The sequence below is a fragment of the Melopsittacus undulatus genome, chromosome 4 (assembly GCF_012275295.1).
Source record: "Melopsittacus undulatus isolate bMelUnd1 chromosome 4, bMelUnd1.mat.Z, whole genome shotgun sequence".
NCBI lineage: Eukaryota > Metazoa > Chordata > Aves > Psittaciformes > Psittaculidae > Melopsittacus > Melopsittacus undulatus.
Genome location: NC_047530.1, coordinates 8,179,940 through 8,194,891, shown reverse-complemented (window position 1 = coordinate 8,194,891; position 14,952 = coordinate 8,179,940). Strand labels below are relative to the sequence as shown.

Sequence of the window (14,952 nt, the reverse complement as noted above, 5' to 3'; positions counted from 1 at the left end):
GGGGTTTTTTTCTCATATACACCCATTTAGTGACTCTACCTTTTTATCAACATGCAGCTCCACCTTAAAAATCCTAACAAAAATAGCCAAGAAAGCCAGAATGAACTCTCTGGAGCAGAAAGTAAAGGATTAAAGTAAATGGACTAAAGCATCACCTGACAGGTATTGGTGCAATTCTACTTGCTTTTACAGCATGGGCCTGTGCCTCACTTCAGAAACAAGACAGACAGAGAAGTTATGTATCAACTTGAGCATTTATTGGCTCTTTTCCTGTTTAGCCTAATAGAACCCAAATACATTACCAGCCCTTAAAGATGGAGGTAGAAGGAAGCAGAACAAGGGACAAAGCATGGAGTGAGCATCAACCACCACCAAAACAAGTTACTGTGTCCAGATTTGTATTTAATTTTCCAAGCCCTGAGCTGCATCCAGAAAGGAAAAAAGGAAAAGGGAAGAAAGAAAGAAAACCACTTACTTTGATGAGGGTGCCATCTTCACCTTGGGATCCCTTGTAAAGCTTCTTCTGCTTCCCACTGCTTATATTGAAAACCCTGAGGGAGATGACATAAACCAACATGGTTCATTTTGCCCAGGTACTGTTCTGAGGCTCTTGTCACCAAGGTGCTTTTCTCTTTCTGTTCTTCATTCCATACGAGATACAGGGCATAGGGCCAAGCCACAGGAAGTGGAGAAATGATCTCTATGAACTATAACCACCAATCATTTAGGTGAACCTCAAAAGTAATGTAGAGGCCCAAGACTGAAGGATATGATATCAAGCAGATTATCTGAATTAAAATTGAGGCTTGATTTTCAAGCAGATAATAAAAAAAACAAGCACAGCATCATGGTACTGAAGGAGAGATCAAATGGGAGGAGAAAACCTTGTCACACCTTTTAATGGCTAATGATGATGTAGCAGAAATAGCACCTAATAAGCTTCAGTTAGTCCTCCCTGCTACAAAAATGCCTATGGTTCCTTCATATTAAGGCAGAAGGTTAAGAGAGCAAGACCCTTTATCTACATTAGAATACAAAACCAAATTACATTCACTAGTGGTATTTAGCTATGACCAAAACTCCTGCATCTCACCCAGATACAACAGGAGACACACAAACAGAAAGTCTCCTGTGCCTTGAAGGTAGAAGCAAACAAATTGGAGAAATGGGTAAAAAGGGAGCAGACAATGGATTCCACTTATCCAAAGACAGTCACACCCAGCTCTGTTTTAGGTTTCAATAGCCTCAGCTGTCCCACAGGACCTCACAGCTTCTCACTAGACACAACTTTAAAAGCAAAAATGACCAAAGCACAGAAGTTCTTGCCCCAAAGCCTAACGATGTGCCAAGGAAGGCACACTTGCTCTCCCAGTAGAAAGACTTTGCTCTGCAAAGCAACCCAGTGAGAAGCCAAGGGTCCCATAGGCATCTGCGTATAACCACAGGTTTTTATCTTCTTTTTTTGTCTGAAAATGCTGTGCCAAAGAGGAACAATGATGGGGATGGGGTCACCCTGACCAGCTCATTTATGACTGCAAAAATATTTTCAAGACAAGTAGTAAACTAACCTGATGTTACGATCCTGGCATCCAATAGCTGCGTATTTCCAGCTGGGGTCCACATCCATGTCATACAAAGTGGTCTTCCTAACAATGTGATGTGTTCGGGTAAACTGAACCCCTTCTCCTGTCTAAGCATGTGGGCAAAGATTGTGTCAAAATCAAGTAGTTAACCCATTATCAAGAACTCCTAAATATAGATGAGTCTTCCCACACAGCCAGCACAAACCAACCATTCCCATTAACCAGGTCTGCTGGGAGCAGCTGGGACTGCAGGCACAATGAACTCTTCCCTCCAGCCCTTACTCTTTCACCACTTCTCACAATAGCCCTGGCACTGAAGTAAAAGCAGATATCCTAACAGCTCTCTACTCTGCATCTTGCTGAGAAAGGTCAGACTGGGAGCAGCTGCATGCTTCACAGAACTGGCTCTCTGAATGTGATCTCTTGAATTGAGTCAGTGGGAGACACTAAGACTGAATATCAACAAGCTCATACAGAAACACTGATATCACTCTTTAAAGTAGCTCCTTTGTGGAGAGACTATTAAAAAAAAGCTGTAATAAGTTTACCTTCTGTGCAGTGCGGAAATAGATGCTCTTGTCTGCCCCACAGCTTATCATTCGCACCTTCCCATCATTGGCTGCAACAAAGAGGCAGGAGCCCATCAAAAGACAAACACAGATACAAGGTGGAGAACATGTTTTAATTTATACCATTTATTCCAGTCCTGATTAGCTAAGACTGACTCCTACTTAAGCAGCAGGATGCTGCAGCAAAACAGAAGCCCCTTCTCAGGGACGGCATTTAATGCTCAGTGTGCTTGAGGCCTTAATACAGAGGTTTTCCCCAATATATTAGCATGTAATTCTGTCTTCTCCTTCAACAGTCATGCTCTGTGGTTATTCTCTGTGTGCTACAGCACTGTTGCAGTATGACAAGTTCACACTCAGTATGAGCTGAAGTTGGACAATGGAAACTGAGAAGAGCCTAAGGTCAGCTGCACGTTTCTTACTGGCCTGTCTTACTGCAGTCAGGCTTCCCTTAGCAGTCTTTTGTAACCAATCTGCTCCTTCAGTAAGGCAACACCTGATAAATCTCTGTGTAATGAAAATGGCAGCAGCATTGCTGACCTGTGCCTGGCCACATACCCTAGTGGTACGAATCCTGACACTCACCCATGGACTCAGCTTCCTGATTTCAACCTGAACCTGCCTTGCTGCCATGGGTTTGGCAGGCATTGAACTGTGGCTGAGCTGTCTCACTGCCTCCAGACTGATCCTGATCCTGAACTGCTGACCTGTCTTTACCACTATGGATTACTGCTGTCCTCAACATAAAAAGGACACGGAACTGTTGGAAGAAGTCCAGAGGCCACAAGGATGATCAGGGGACTGGAGCACCTCCCGTATGAAGACAGGCTGAGAAAGCTGGGGCTGTTCAGCCTGGAGAAGAGAAGGCTGCGTGGAGACCTCATAGCAGCCTTCCAGTATCTGAAGGGGGGCTATAAGGATGCTGGTGAGGGACTATTCATTAGGGACTGTAGTGACAGGACAAGGGGTAATGGGTTCAAACTTAAAACGGGGAGGTTTAGACTGGATATAAGGAAGAAATTCTTTATTGTTAGGGTGGTGAGGCACTGGAATGGGTTGCCCAGGGAGGTTGTGAATGCTCCATCCCTGGCAGTGTTCAAGTCCAGGTTGGATGAAGCCTTGGGTGCCATGGTTTAGTGTGAGGTGTCCCTGCCCATGGCAGAGGGGTTGGAACTACATGATCTTAAGGTCCTTTCTAACCCTAACTATTCTATGATTCTATGATTTGTCTGGTGATCAGGACTATTGGCTGGATCTAGTTACTGTCACTGAACTTGAACTGTTCCACCTTGTTTAGGTACTGTGGGACTTTCCCATTGCCAATAAAGCCACTACCTTTGACTGCCTTCCTGTGATCCTTGGCTATGGGTTTCCCCTGGCAGAGCAGCCAACCCTTGCTGTTCCTTGGCAATACATCACACTCATGTCTGACCATCAGTAGTACCTGAGTGCTGGGGATGCAATGTGCTCCATTACCATGAATGCAAAGTCTTATATTGGTTTGTTATGACAAATTTATTTGTGAATAGTTAATTCCAGAAGATTTTTGTGGGTTTGGGGATTTTCTGGGAGGACGATCGTGCCACAGTTCTCCTCATTAAGAACAGCATGTAGCCATCTGACAACAGTTGAAGGGAGTAAATCATTACAGAAAACAGCTTTCCAAAGAAATGCTGAGGACTTCAATCACAAGAGGCTTTGTGAATGGGGGTGGAAGTGAAGATTAAAAAGCAAAATGGATAAGATAGCAAGTATAGTCAAATATCACCTTCTGTTAGGATATTGCAGCTACAGAAGATGCCTAACCCTGTGTTTAAGCAGTTAAAATTACTTTACAGCCACAATGGGACAACAGCAGTGCTCGAATCCAGCTTTGGAAGGAAGCCATGATTCTCTACCTGCAAACTTGACAGCAGTGATGGAAGAAGAATGTTCATCCAGGGTCTGCTGCAGGCTGTAGTCCTTTCCAGCATCCAAGACATGAATCAATCTATCCCGACTGGCTGAGGCTAAGAGCTTTAAGCCTGTCAAAGAGTTAAAAAGAGTGCAAGACCATTACTAAAAAGTCATGTGCTTTTCCAGTCACTATTTTAAAACAGCTTCTCAAATCATCTTAGGGACATCATACTGTGGGTAACTGCATGGATGGATGCAAAGGAATGCCCCTGCATTTCACCCTGTGATTACAGGCAGAACAATTTTCAACCTCAACCTACAATATTCCAACGAAAAGTATGAGAAAGAAGCTGCTTTCAAAGTCTGGCTCTACTGCCCCAGTGCTACAAGCCTGCTCTGAAATCCAGGAGTAGCTCAGCACTGAAGGTTCTGATATACCATGGGTGGACATACTGATTTGCTCAACGCTACATTCATATGCAAAAGGGAGGAAGCTCAACTGTATTTACCTGTGTCAGGTTTGGAGTACTCCAGACACAGGATCTCAGAGTCATGGGCTTCCACCTTCAGCATTTCTCTCAGAGACTGCAACTCATATATCCTAAGACACAACACAGCTGATTTTAGTACGTTTAATAAAATTAGCAAGATCTGGTTTTCATTCTCATGCCTGCCCAGCCCACAGTCTGCACAAGACGCTCCTTGGGATTACCTGAGAGTGCCTATCCTGTCCCCCGAGGCCAGATGCTCCCCACCGGGACTCACACAGACAGTGCGTATTCCCACCTTTGTATCCATCACTTGTGCATCAGCTTTGTCTGCACTTCCTGCTGAGTTGTAGTCAGTGTCCAGGAGTACCTGAGTGTTGTCATCTACATAGATGATTTTCATCAAGTCCTGGGGATACAATGCACCCAGAAATATGAACTAGTTACAAAACATGAAAGTGAAGCATCTGCCTTAGAAACTGGGCTCCTCGCCAACATACACACTTCATCAGCAGTAATGCTGTAATCGGTGGGATCTTTTAGCTAGGTGTAAGCACTCAGCCCCTTCATATTGTATGATGAAAGTTTCACAGCTGTGTCTCACAGTCACCCTTTGCAAATGATATCCCTTCAAGCTAGAGACTAACAGCATGTCCTGCACAGACAAGCTCTAGGATTAGTGATTACAATGCAGTAGGAGACACAGCTGGAATCCAAATGACTTCTAGGGATCATCCAAACCAAATCATGCCTTTTAAGAACTGACAGAAAAAGGAGTAATTTTTCCACTATGAGCAGATTGTTAAGAACAGGCAGGTCAGGGCTGCTGTGCTCATGGATCTTCCAGCACTACTGAGAATGGAAGCAAATGTCCGTAAGTAATGACTGTTCTGTACAAGTATCCTCCCTGTTATATAGATGAAGTGAGTGTAAACTGCTCCTCATTCAGTTCTCCCAAATCTCTGCACCTTTTCCAAACAAATCTTAAAGTGGTTACATACTGTAGAGATGAAAAAGTGAATCCCAGCATACGGGATGAGCCATTTTGCAAGAGACTAAGCTAAGTGAATCCTTGGGTGGTTTGTGGAAAAAGCAATAGTCTCCTGGACCATTTCAGACAAACCATTCTTTCCAGCTGATACTTCCTACTCCCCATTCATGATTCTTGAGGTTCATAAATTTTACCAGATTTTGCTCTGTTTACAGAGAAGTTTGTGTTGACTGACAGATCCAAAGAAGTTTGGGCCTTAACTTGGGAACAGCTGTGCATGAGGAAGAGCAACCAAAAGGGCAAGAAGATGATCAAAACCTAAGATCTTACATTGCTAAGGATGTTGCGGTGCAGAGCTGTGCCATGAATGTTGGAGCTCTCAGTATTCCACAGGCGAATGGTGTTGTCAGAGGAGCAGGTGATGAAGGAACCAGGGGGAAGGCACGACTGATTGCTGTCCTTCACCTCTGGATACACCTACAGACAGGTAAAATCAGCTCCTGAGTGAGACTGCCTGATAGACACGAATAGCAAGTTTCAAAACAAAATGAAAGTGCTGTCCTTTCCTTTGTAAAGGTGAAAGCCAGCCACTTCTCCTACTGAATACCTGCTTGCAGACCACAGCTTCATATTCACTTAAAACAAATGCTGAGCTTCCCCAAATGAAGAACGTCTCCTTAAGAGGCATTCAACAAGCCAGCATCCTTTGTTTCCAATAGTTCAAAGAATGCCTCAAAGATCACGCAACAACAACTGTGCAGCAACCTTGCACTGTTGTTTGCAGCTTTCAACTACTACTGTCCATTTATAATCCAAAAGGAAAGGGTGAAATGCACTTAAGAAATAATAACAGAGTCTTCAGCCTCTTCCCATTTTCTTTCCACTTCCCCCTTTCCTGACCACTGTTGGACACATTTCAACATATTACCAATTACATTGTTTCCTATACTTCCTTTCCTTCCCTCTGAGAGAAAGCCAACCAGACAGACTGGAAGATGATAGCCACTTGAGGGGCTAATCATGGGTGTCCTGGTAAATAGGTTAAGAAAGATCAGAGTTGAGATCTTACCACTTGTTTTGTTCCTTTGACTATGGAGCACTTGCTCACCACAGACTTCAACTAATTCCTTTTGAGGTCTGCAGTAAACTCTTGTGAGTTTTGTGAAAGGAGCCCCTGCATTCATCTTTGTGCAGTTCTGCTCCTTCTCCCACCTCTCACCTTCAAATGGTGAGATTTTATTTCCCCAGTAACACACTGCACCTAACGCATTTGGCCAGACACTGCAGTGCAGCCAAAGAGCTGTTCCTAGCTCCAACTCAAGCCCCGCAGCAACCACACTAACCACAGGAGGAAATCTGAGCCAATTCTTTCTCTCTGCAGTAAGTGTCTGCATTCAAATTCAGCAGCTCTGCAGATGACTTCTGCAGCTGCAACTGCAATCCAACACTTGTGTGTACAGACAACATACCTCAATGTTCCACACGCAGGAAGAGTGGTACAAAGCAGAGTACACCTTGCCCACTTTCTTTGGGTCTTTGACATCCCACACATACAGGCTGTGGTCGTTGTATACACAGGAAAGCCACTGGTTGGTGGGGTCAAAAGTCAAGGCAATCGTGTCTGGATACTTCGCATCAGCCATACCAGAGAAAAGACGACTGCACAAAGAGAGAGCAACAGCCTGGTTAGCCTGCACTCCCTTGGAGTGGCAAGGAGTCAGGGCATGAGAGCTCAGACTGTCCACAGGGCATTGGCAAGGTGAACAGTACGTTGTGGCATGTATAGGTAGAGAGTAGCTGCCAGGGAAGACCTGTCTCTTGAACTAGCAGAGTCCCAAAAAAAACCTGAAAGCTCCATGGCAAAAGTCATTCTACTTGCCATCCAACTCAAGAGTTCCACCACAAAAAGGCCACTGACTTTCCCTGAAGGACCAAACAGAACACTTAATCATCACTGGAGATCATCATTATTTACCCCCACCTAAACAGGTGGTAAAAACCAACTCGAACAATCTCAGAACAAAGGAGAAGATCATCTTTTGGTGGGTACTGTATATTGCTCACTGATTGCAGAAACTGCTCTTGTGTGGGACCAAGCAGAAGAGTACATACTACACTCAAGAAGATAGAAGCACACCAGCACTAGGGACAAAGGAATGATTCATTTCAGCAGCAGCTTCTCTGACATGGTTCCCTTCCACCCCTAACCCACACACAGCTTGGGATGGGATGGGGGCCAAAGTTCATGTAGCACACCAAACAACTGAAGCCTTGCTTCTGCAAGTGCAAAGCTCTGAGGGCTAGGAGAACACAGCACAGATCCTATGGAAAAAACAAGTCCTTGATACAGTCGTGGGCAGTTATAGGCAACTGGCATCTTACAGACAGGCTCTGGCATGCACAGGAATATAAGGAGTCCTGTGTTTCCAAGCTTCTTTGGAAGTAATTAAAAACAAATAAATAAATTATTAAGATGCAATCAGTGCTACAAATGCATGTTTAAGACTCCCATGAATATTTCTGCTAGACTGATGAGTGAGAACAGCAAAGAGCATTTTTAAAGGGTCCACATGTATAATTGCTTGACTTTAGCTCTATCAGAAACTGGTAACATTTTAAATTGGAGTTCCTTTTCCAGCTCCCTTACTGGAATATCATTATATCCCACTCATCTTCTGGATGAGGACTATACAGTGCACTGTTAGAACCTTTACCTCAAGTTCCCAAGAAAAGTTTTAAAAAAATCTGTTAGGGGGTTGGGAGTATGTATCTGTAGGTCTGGGAACATCAGGTATCCAGTGAAACAATGGCTGGTAGATTCATAAGCCTTTGGATGTCATTCCTCAAAAGTGACAGAAGCAAAAGAAGGCAACGTAAGATTGGGCAAGCCTTCAACCAGAACTGACAAACAGCAACACATGAAGGATTTTCTCTAGCATAAGCCTTCACAAGCTGGCAGACAAAACTGTAGAGAAATCACATTACCCTCCTCAGAAGGTGAGAAACAGAGCTAGGGCAGAAGATACTGGAGCACGGTAGGAAAACAAGACAACAGAATGCACAAGATTGAGTCAGCATAAAGACTACAGACAACAGCAGATCTAGGGCTATAAAAGATTGCAAGAGAGCCCTTCAAATAAAGCCCCATGAGAGCCTGGGCCTCTCTTAGCAACATCATTATATTGCTACAGAGGAGAGTCTTCCACCCTTACCAGTGATAAGCACAGGAAGTACCATGGTAAAGGAACAACTGAAGTATGCCACAGCATCCTGTGCCCTCTGCCTGCTTGCCTATAGCAACCAACATCAAAAGGCCACCAGACCCTACCAGTCCTAGAGACATGAGGAGCAAGATATGCTGTTTCATCCAGCAACTGGCTTTGGGCTGTAGCCCACCCATGCAATGCAACCCTGCAACACCTCAGGCAGATCTGCAACAGGCTGCCAGTTTTAATCCATATAGAGAGCACACACCAAATGGCAAAGATCTGGGGAGCAGTTCTAACCCCCACAAGCCTCCCTTGCTCCCTTCCACCCTCTCCACGGTACCTGGCCTCAGTCACACTTGCGATGTCTGTTCCCAGGCAGTGCGGCTTTGGCAGTGTGGTGACAAAGTGAAGGTTCAGAGGGTTAAAGATCCTCACGGTGCCATCAGCGCAACCACAGAAGATGTAGTCATGGTTGACAGAGATGCAGTTTGCCACAGTGGTCTGAGGAAGACACAACACACAAGAGGGTGAATAAGCAATGCACTCTCACTTCAAAAGTCACCAGACACATGACAGGGAGAACAGCAAACCGACAGACAAAGGAGTCATGGTCAGAAGAGCTGAAGTCGAGCACTGGGAGTAAGGAAAAGCCTAAAAATCCAATCTTCCTTTCTGAGGAGGTTCCTAACCACATGCTATTGTAGATTCCAAGTGGCTAAGGAAGAAGCCCAGCTCCCCACTGTGCTCTCCCTCCCCACTGAGAGGACAGCAGAGCCACACATTTGCTCCAGATGAGCATCTCTGAACACTGGGGATTTTGTTCCTCTGTGACATTCAGCACCACCAGCAGGCAAGGAGCATCTCCCCCTGTACTAGAAAAGCCAATATACTACCTGTCACAAGGGGATATGAAAAGAAACAAAATGGATTTTCGTCCCTTCCCATTGGGATCTGTACAAATGGCAGAAAATGGTACGAAATGGAGTGTGGTGATAAGGGGATGAGTTCAACGCAAAACTGTTTTCCAACTTACTGTGAAGCTGTCTGTATTCTGAGCGAGAGTGAAAGGCAGATTTTAGAGAAGAAAGGAAAGAAAAGAAGAGGCATTTCACTTCAGTGAGAGAGTGGAAACGTTTTTTTCCCCTTGATTTTAATACGCTGGATCCTTTCAGGTGCCATCTTACATTCAATTGAAAGGAAAATAAACATGATCAAATTCTTAACTATGGGCCAACCTAGTGGTTTAGAATAGCCAAACCAAATAGTTCCTTGGGAACCTGCATTTGAGATGTACAAGCCAAGTAAGACACTGCAGAGTGGGCAGAAATCAGAATCTTTTTAAAACAGAATCTTTCCTGCTCGTCCAGGCCAAGCCAGGAGGGACAACGCAAGGGTTGCCAAAGCTATATAAAGGACATTACTTTGCCAGAAAGGCAGTAGCTGTAATACTGAGGTTTGAGAATGAAAAAGCTTCAATAATTAATAAAATCCCTTTGCCAAGAAACAATGCTATTTTTGCATGGCCTTCCAGAGGAAAACAAAGTGGCAGAGGCCCAGTGACTTTCACTGCTGGTGGTCAGCTTGTGCTTTGAGTGCCCTTATTACTGCTTGTTCGTGTTCTGCTTCAGCAAGCACAAATATTGCAGGACAGGAGGTTGTAAAACTCACCCTCAGCTCCACCCACTTGTCCAGCAGCCTTTTTTCATTGAATTCACAGAGCAGGCCTGAGGATGTGATGCAGAAGGTACTGTCAGCTTTTTTGCCCTTTCCACAAGCCACGTCCGTAAAGAAGTTGTTCCTCAGTTCTCCAAGCAATCCCGAGCGACCTAGCAAGGGGACTGTGGCATTGACCTACCAATAAAACACAGTTTGTTAGAAACGGAGCGAGGCACTCCAGGCAGACAGACAGGTTTTAGAACATTAAACACTGTGTGCTGAAGAGCCTCGCAGAAAAGAGAGCTGCAAACAGCCTACAAGGAGAGGTAGTGACATGTTTTACTTGCTGCAGACCCATTGCTTCCATAGTGTATGGGACCATCAGTATTAGTACATCAGTGGAACAGAACACTACTTATTCCACCAAACGGTGCTTCCAAACATATGATCCAGAGAGAGCAGATCAATCACTGGAAGAACAACCTTTCCCTGGCCAATGTGTGATTGATACCAAATGCCAAAGCAGGGCCCAAGCACGAATGAGGAACATCTGCTCATGAGCATGCAGAAAAATTCCCACATGTGGATTCTGTTCCCCAGAGAAGAACAGAACAGCTGTAAGTTTAAACACTATAGTTGACCCTTCAAAATAACACAACATCAAACAGCTCTCCCCACCTCTGTGCTCCAAAGGGTTCAATGACTGCAGCTCTTTCTAGTCTTTTGTCCTTCATTATATGTGACTATTAAGGAACAAACATGGTGCTATTCAACTCCAGGGGCCGTGCCTCCACATCAGTGCAGGATAAGACAAGCTTCTGGTGCCACCAGCCCATAGGACACTGAGACTTGAGAGCCAGAGGTATGGGCTATCCCCACAAAATCAAAGAGCTCCCACTTCCCACAGCTCACTGGGGCAAAATCCATACTGCTGCAAGATGGAAACACCTATTCACAGCTTGGCCCTGATGCACCTTCTCTCACCTTTGAGGTTTTGCTGTCATCCAGGTACCAGAACTTGATGTGTCGATTTCCAGCAGTGACAAAGTAACTGCAGTCCTCTGAGAATGACACCGCAGTCACTTTACTTGAGACTTTGTTGGCTGCCACTACGATGTTTTTCTGGAAATATAATTGTTTAGATAGCTTAATTTCTTTGCTCAGAAGCAAAGCGAATTCACTTCAGTTACAGGCACGTATCCACTACAAGTGCTGCAGAAAGGAAAAGATGAGGCCCAAAGTATTCCTCATACACCCCTGAAAACAACCTCCCCCACACTAGCTGGGAGCATTGATTTGGCAGATAGTACAATCCACATTTACATTCAATTCCACTTCCACATTGACTGGCTTCGAGAACTAATCAGCAGGCACTAGTGCCTGCAGGAACCTGGTGTGTGAGTCATAACAAACATGTTGGTTTCACAATCACAAGGAGCTCAGAGAAAAACTATTTATTTCCCTTTCTAAACAGCAAAAACACAAGGAGCTGTCCTGGCTTCCAGGCAGCAGTGAGGGCAAGGCACTCAAGGTGGGGAACCGGTATTTTCTGCAGGGAAAATAATACTGGTTCCTCCATAAATTCTCTCTTCTCTTTAAAGACACTTTACTGAAAGACCCAAAACACAAAAAGACCATGCCTTTATTGGAAGGGACAAAGCAAAATCTGCAGCACTTCACATGTGCTCTTCAATATGTCAGAGTTCGGGAAAGGAGAAAGAACATGGCACGGACATGAGAACAGGAACAGACCCTGCTCAAGCAGAACAGTCAGATAGCAGGAGCACCCTACCCACAATACCAGTGCTCAGCCTTTGTACCCTGCCTTTCCCCGGGGATTGGTAAAAGTGAGAATAAAAATGCCTTCCCTTCCACCTGTGGTGGATTTTCAACCATGCAGTACATGCTTGACAACAAAGCAAAAAAAGCAGTGATAAAACTATCACCATGGAGGACCCCCAGCCTAGGGGAAAAGCAAGGGGCCAACCATTAACATAACTTCTTCCTAGACAGCACATAGAGAAAGGCTTAGGACCTTTGTAGACCTCAACATCTGGATCTCTGCTGTGGTCTTTCTTTAGGGAAGCAAGGGGACCCTACAGATAACAGGGGGTTTCTTTTCCATCACAGTCAAATGACTAAGTCTCCCAGCCAGGAAAAACAGGAAATTGAAGCAGCAGCATAGGGGGAAGTACTTGAGGAGATCTGTATTCACATCTTGATCTCGAATTCTTCTTTGACTTTGGTCACATAAAATCTAGTTTTGGTACCCAGCCTGCAAAATAAAGGCTAGCTGGACCTCCTCATAGTCACAGTCTGACGCATAGGATTAAAGTGCATGTTCTTCAATGCTGAAGAATAAAATAGTCCTTACCTCACAAGCTCTCATGCACATAATCATAAATAGGATCATAGTGAACAGGAAAACCTGCATAAGCAAGGTGAAATGAAGCTACCTGTACTGTCCCATACATGCCATGCATTGTGATCATCTCTAAGTCACTACTTTCGTTTGTATAACTAGAAAGAACTAAAAGGCTGAGTAGTTTTCAACACTGGCATACACAGGTGTTACCACTATATAGTTCAGCTATACACAAAAATAGCAAGGTCAATTTTCAGCTCATGCAGGAGAAAACTAACAGTGAGATCTTAAATTACAGCACAGAAAATGTGGTGAAGGAAGTAACATACTAAATGAGCACAGACTTACAAGCTGCAAGAGAAGAGAAGGCTCCAGGGAGACCTTAGAGCAGCCTTCCAGTATGTAAAGGGGGCCTACAGAAAAGATGGGGAGGGACTCTTTATCAGGGAGTATAGTGACAGGACAAGGGGTAGTAGTTTTAAAATGAAAGAAGGTAGATATTAGGAAGAAATTCTTTACTGTGAGGGTGGTGAGACACTGGCACAGGCTGCACAGAACCTCTGGATACCCCGTCCTTGGAAGTGTTCAGGGCCAGGTTGGATGAGGCTTTGAGCAACCTGGTCTAGTGTGAGGCATCCCTGCAGAGGCTTGGAACTAGATGAGCTTTAAGGTCCCTTCCAACCCAAACCATTCTAAGATTCTATAATCAGGTGAGATTTAACAGATGCATTGTGGGTTCTCTAAATCACATCTCTTTTTAGAGAGGATTACAGCACCTAAAGCAGGAGCAGGAGCTGAATATGTGCTTAACATTTATTAATAGAGAAGCCTAATGACAATAAATGTTTCTTTCCTTTTATACAAAAAGGCACACACTTACATGTTTTGTAGAGGATAAGACATGGGCTTTGTTCCCACAGTGCTGACCCAACCCATTGGTAGGCAGTGACTTTCACTGGCTTTCACCCACTGTGATTTCTTTATGTTCCCTTTCTTAGTCATCAAGGGTGGGATCGTACTATTGCAAACCCTGACACAACAAAAACAAAACAAGCCACGAGCACGCACTACACCAGGAAAGAATTCCCTGACTGATGAGAGTTCCCTTCCTGACCCTCATAAATTAGCTTTTAATAAGCCCATAAAACAGCTCAAGGTTTTGACAAGGTTTCAAAGTCCAGGCTTTCCTGGCTGGACAGCAAGATGTCACATGTCTCCAAGTATGAGGAATATCCTTTCACTGAAGCGACTTAGAGCTTCCCTAAGGGACCATACTTCTCTCTCATATCCAAACTTGTCAGTGTCTATGACTGTCAAAAAACAAATAACAATAACAGATTTAAAGAAAAAGAGCAGAAATAAAGACAGAACTGCAATAGTTTATGGATAAACTGTCCACTCTTCTTCATTTAGCAACATCTTGTGGTCTAGCCAGCCTCCCAGAGAACTTACCTTCCATGACCACACATTGACAATCATGTCATGCTGGTACCCCACTGAAACGATGTACTTGGAGCTGGGGGAGAAGGCCACACAGGCCACACCATACTTGTGCTCCTGGAGCTCAGCCACCTGGGTTCGCTCGGCCACATCCCATACCCGAACCGCTGGCATGTGTCCACTCTGGAAGGACAAGAACAGACTGAGAACAGGGAGCAGAACCCCTGAGATCAGTTCTGGCAGATTCAAGCATGTAAATATGTGGGGACTGGAAAAAGGTGTCTAGATGGTGTGTTCACAATAGGTTTAAAGGTTCCTTTGATTCTGTAAAGCCCAGGTTGAGGCTGACAACATAAGGAGCATATGCATTTCAACAACCTAAGGAGTATATGCATTTCATAATGGAAGAACTAATACATCTCCCCTGCTACTCACAGAACAGCCAGAGACTAGAACAATACTTTTGATGCACATCCCTACCCTTTGCAATGGAAACTCACAGCCAGATCATTAAAAGGATTACAAGATCACATCTCTAGATTCAGCGAACCAAAATGCCCCCACATCCTCTGCTCCTAACATGACATAGTCATTTGAGATCTCAAGCCAGGTCATGCCATGCAAATATATGCCATGACTGTAGTGACAACTATCACACACTGTTTGAGGGAGGCCTCTGGGACAACAGCAACATCATTTCTGTCACAAACGTAACACAGATGCATGTTGCCTGAAAGACTATGGCCAGGGTAGTG

At 44.5% G+C, this 14,952-nt stretch overlaps 1 protein-coding gene across 3 annotated transcripts in view; it reads right to left on the bottom strand.

Moving 5' to 3' along the window:
* Window positions 1-14,952, bottom strand: part of MAPKBP1 (mitogen-activated protein kinase binding protein 1) — a 99,160-nt gene that overhangs the window by 29,577 nt on the left and 54,631 nt on the right. For all 3 annotated transcript variants that reach the window (XM_031044543.2, XM_013127716.3, XM_005143922.2), the window contains exons 5-16: window positions 14,210-14,380; window positions 11,377-11,514; window positions 10,405-10,587; window positions 9,077-9,237; window positions 6,997-7,186; window positions 5,858-6,004; window positions 4,761-4,945; window positions 4,558-4,649; window positions 4,051-4,176; window positions 2,132-2,202; window positions 1,569-1,690; window positions 476-551 (exon numbers count right to left, since the gene is read on the bottom strand). In XM_031044543.2, coding sequence (XP_030900403.1) covers window positions 476-551; window positions 1,569-1,690; window positions 2,132-2,202; window positions 4,051-4,176; window positions 4,558-4,649; window positions 4,761-4,945; window positions 5,858-6,004; window positions 6,997-7,186; window positions 9,077-9,237; window positions 10,405-10,587; window positions 11,377-11,514; window positions 14,210-14,380 — 1,662 coding nt within the window. The remainder of the gene's footprint in view (window positions 1-475; window positions 552-1,568; window positions 1,691-2,131; window positions 2,203-4,050; window positions 4,177-4,557; window positions 4,650-4,760; window positions 4,946-5,857; window positions 6,005-6,996; window positions 7,187-9,076; window positions 9,238-10,404; window positions 10,588-11,376; window positions 11,515-14,209; window positions 14,381-14,952) is intronic.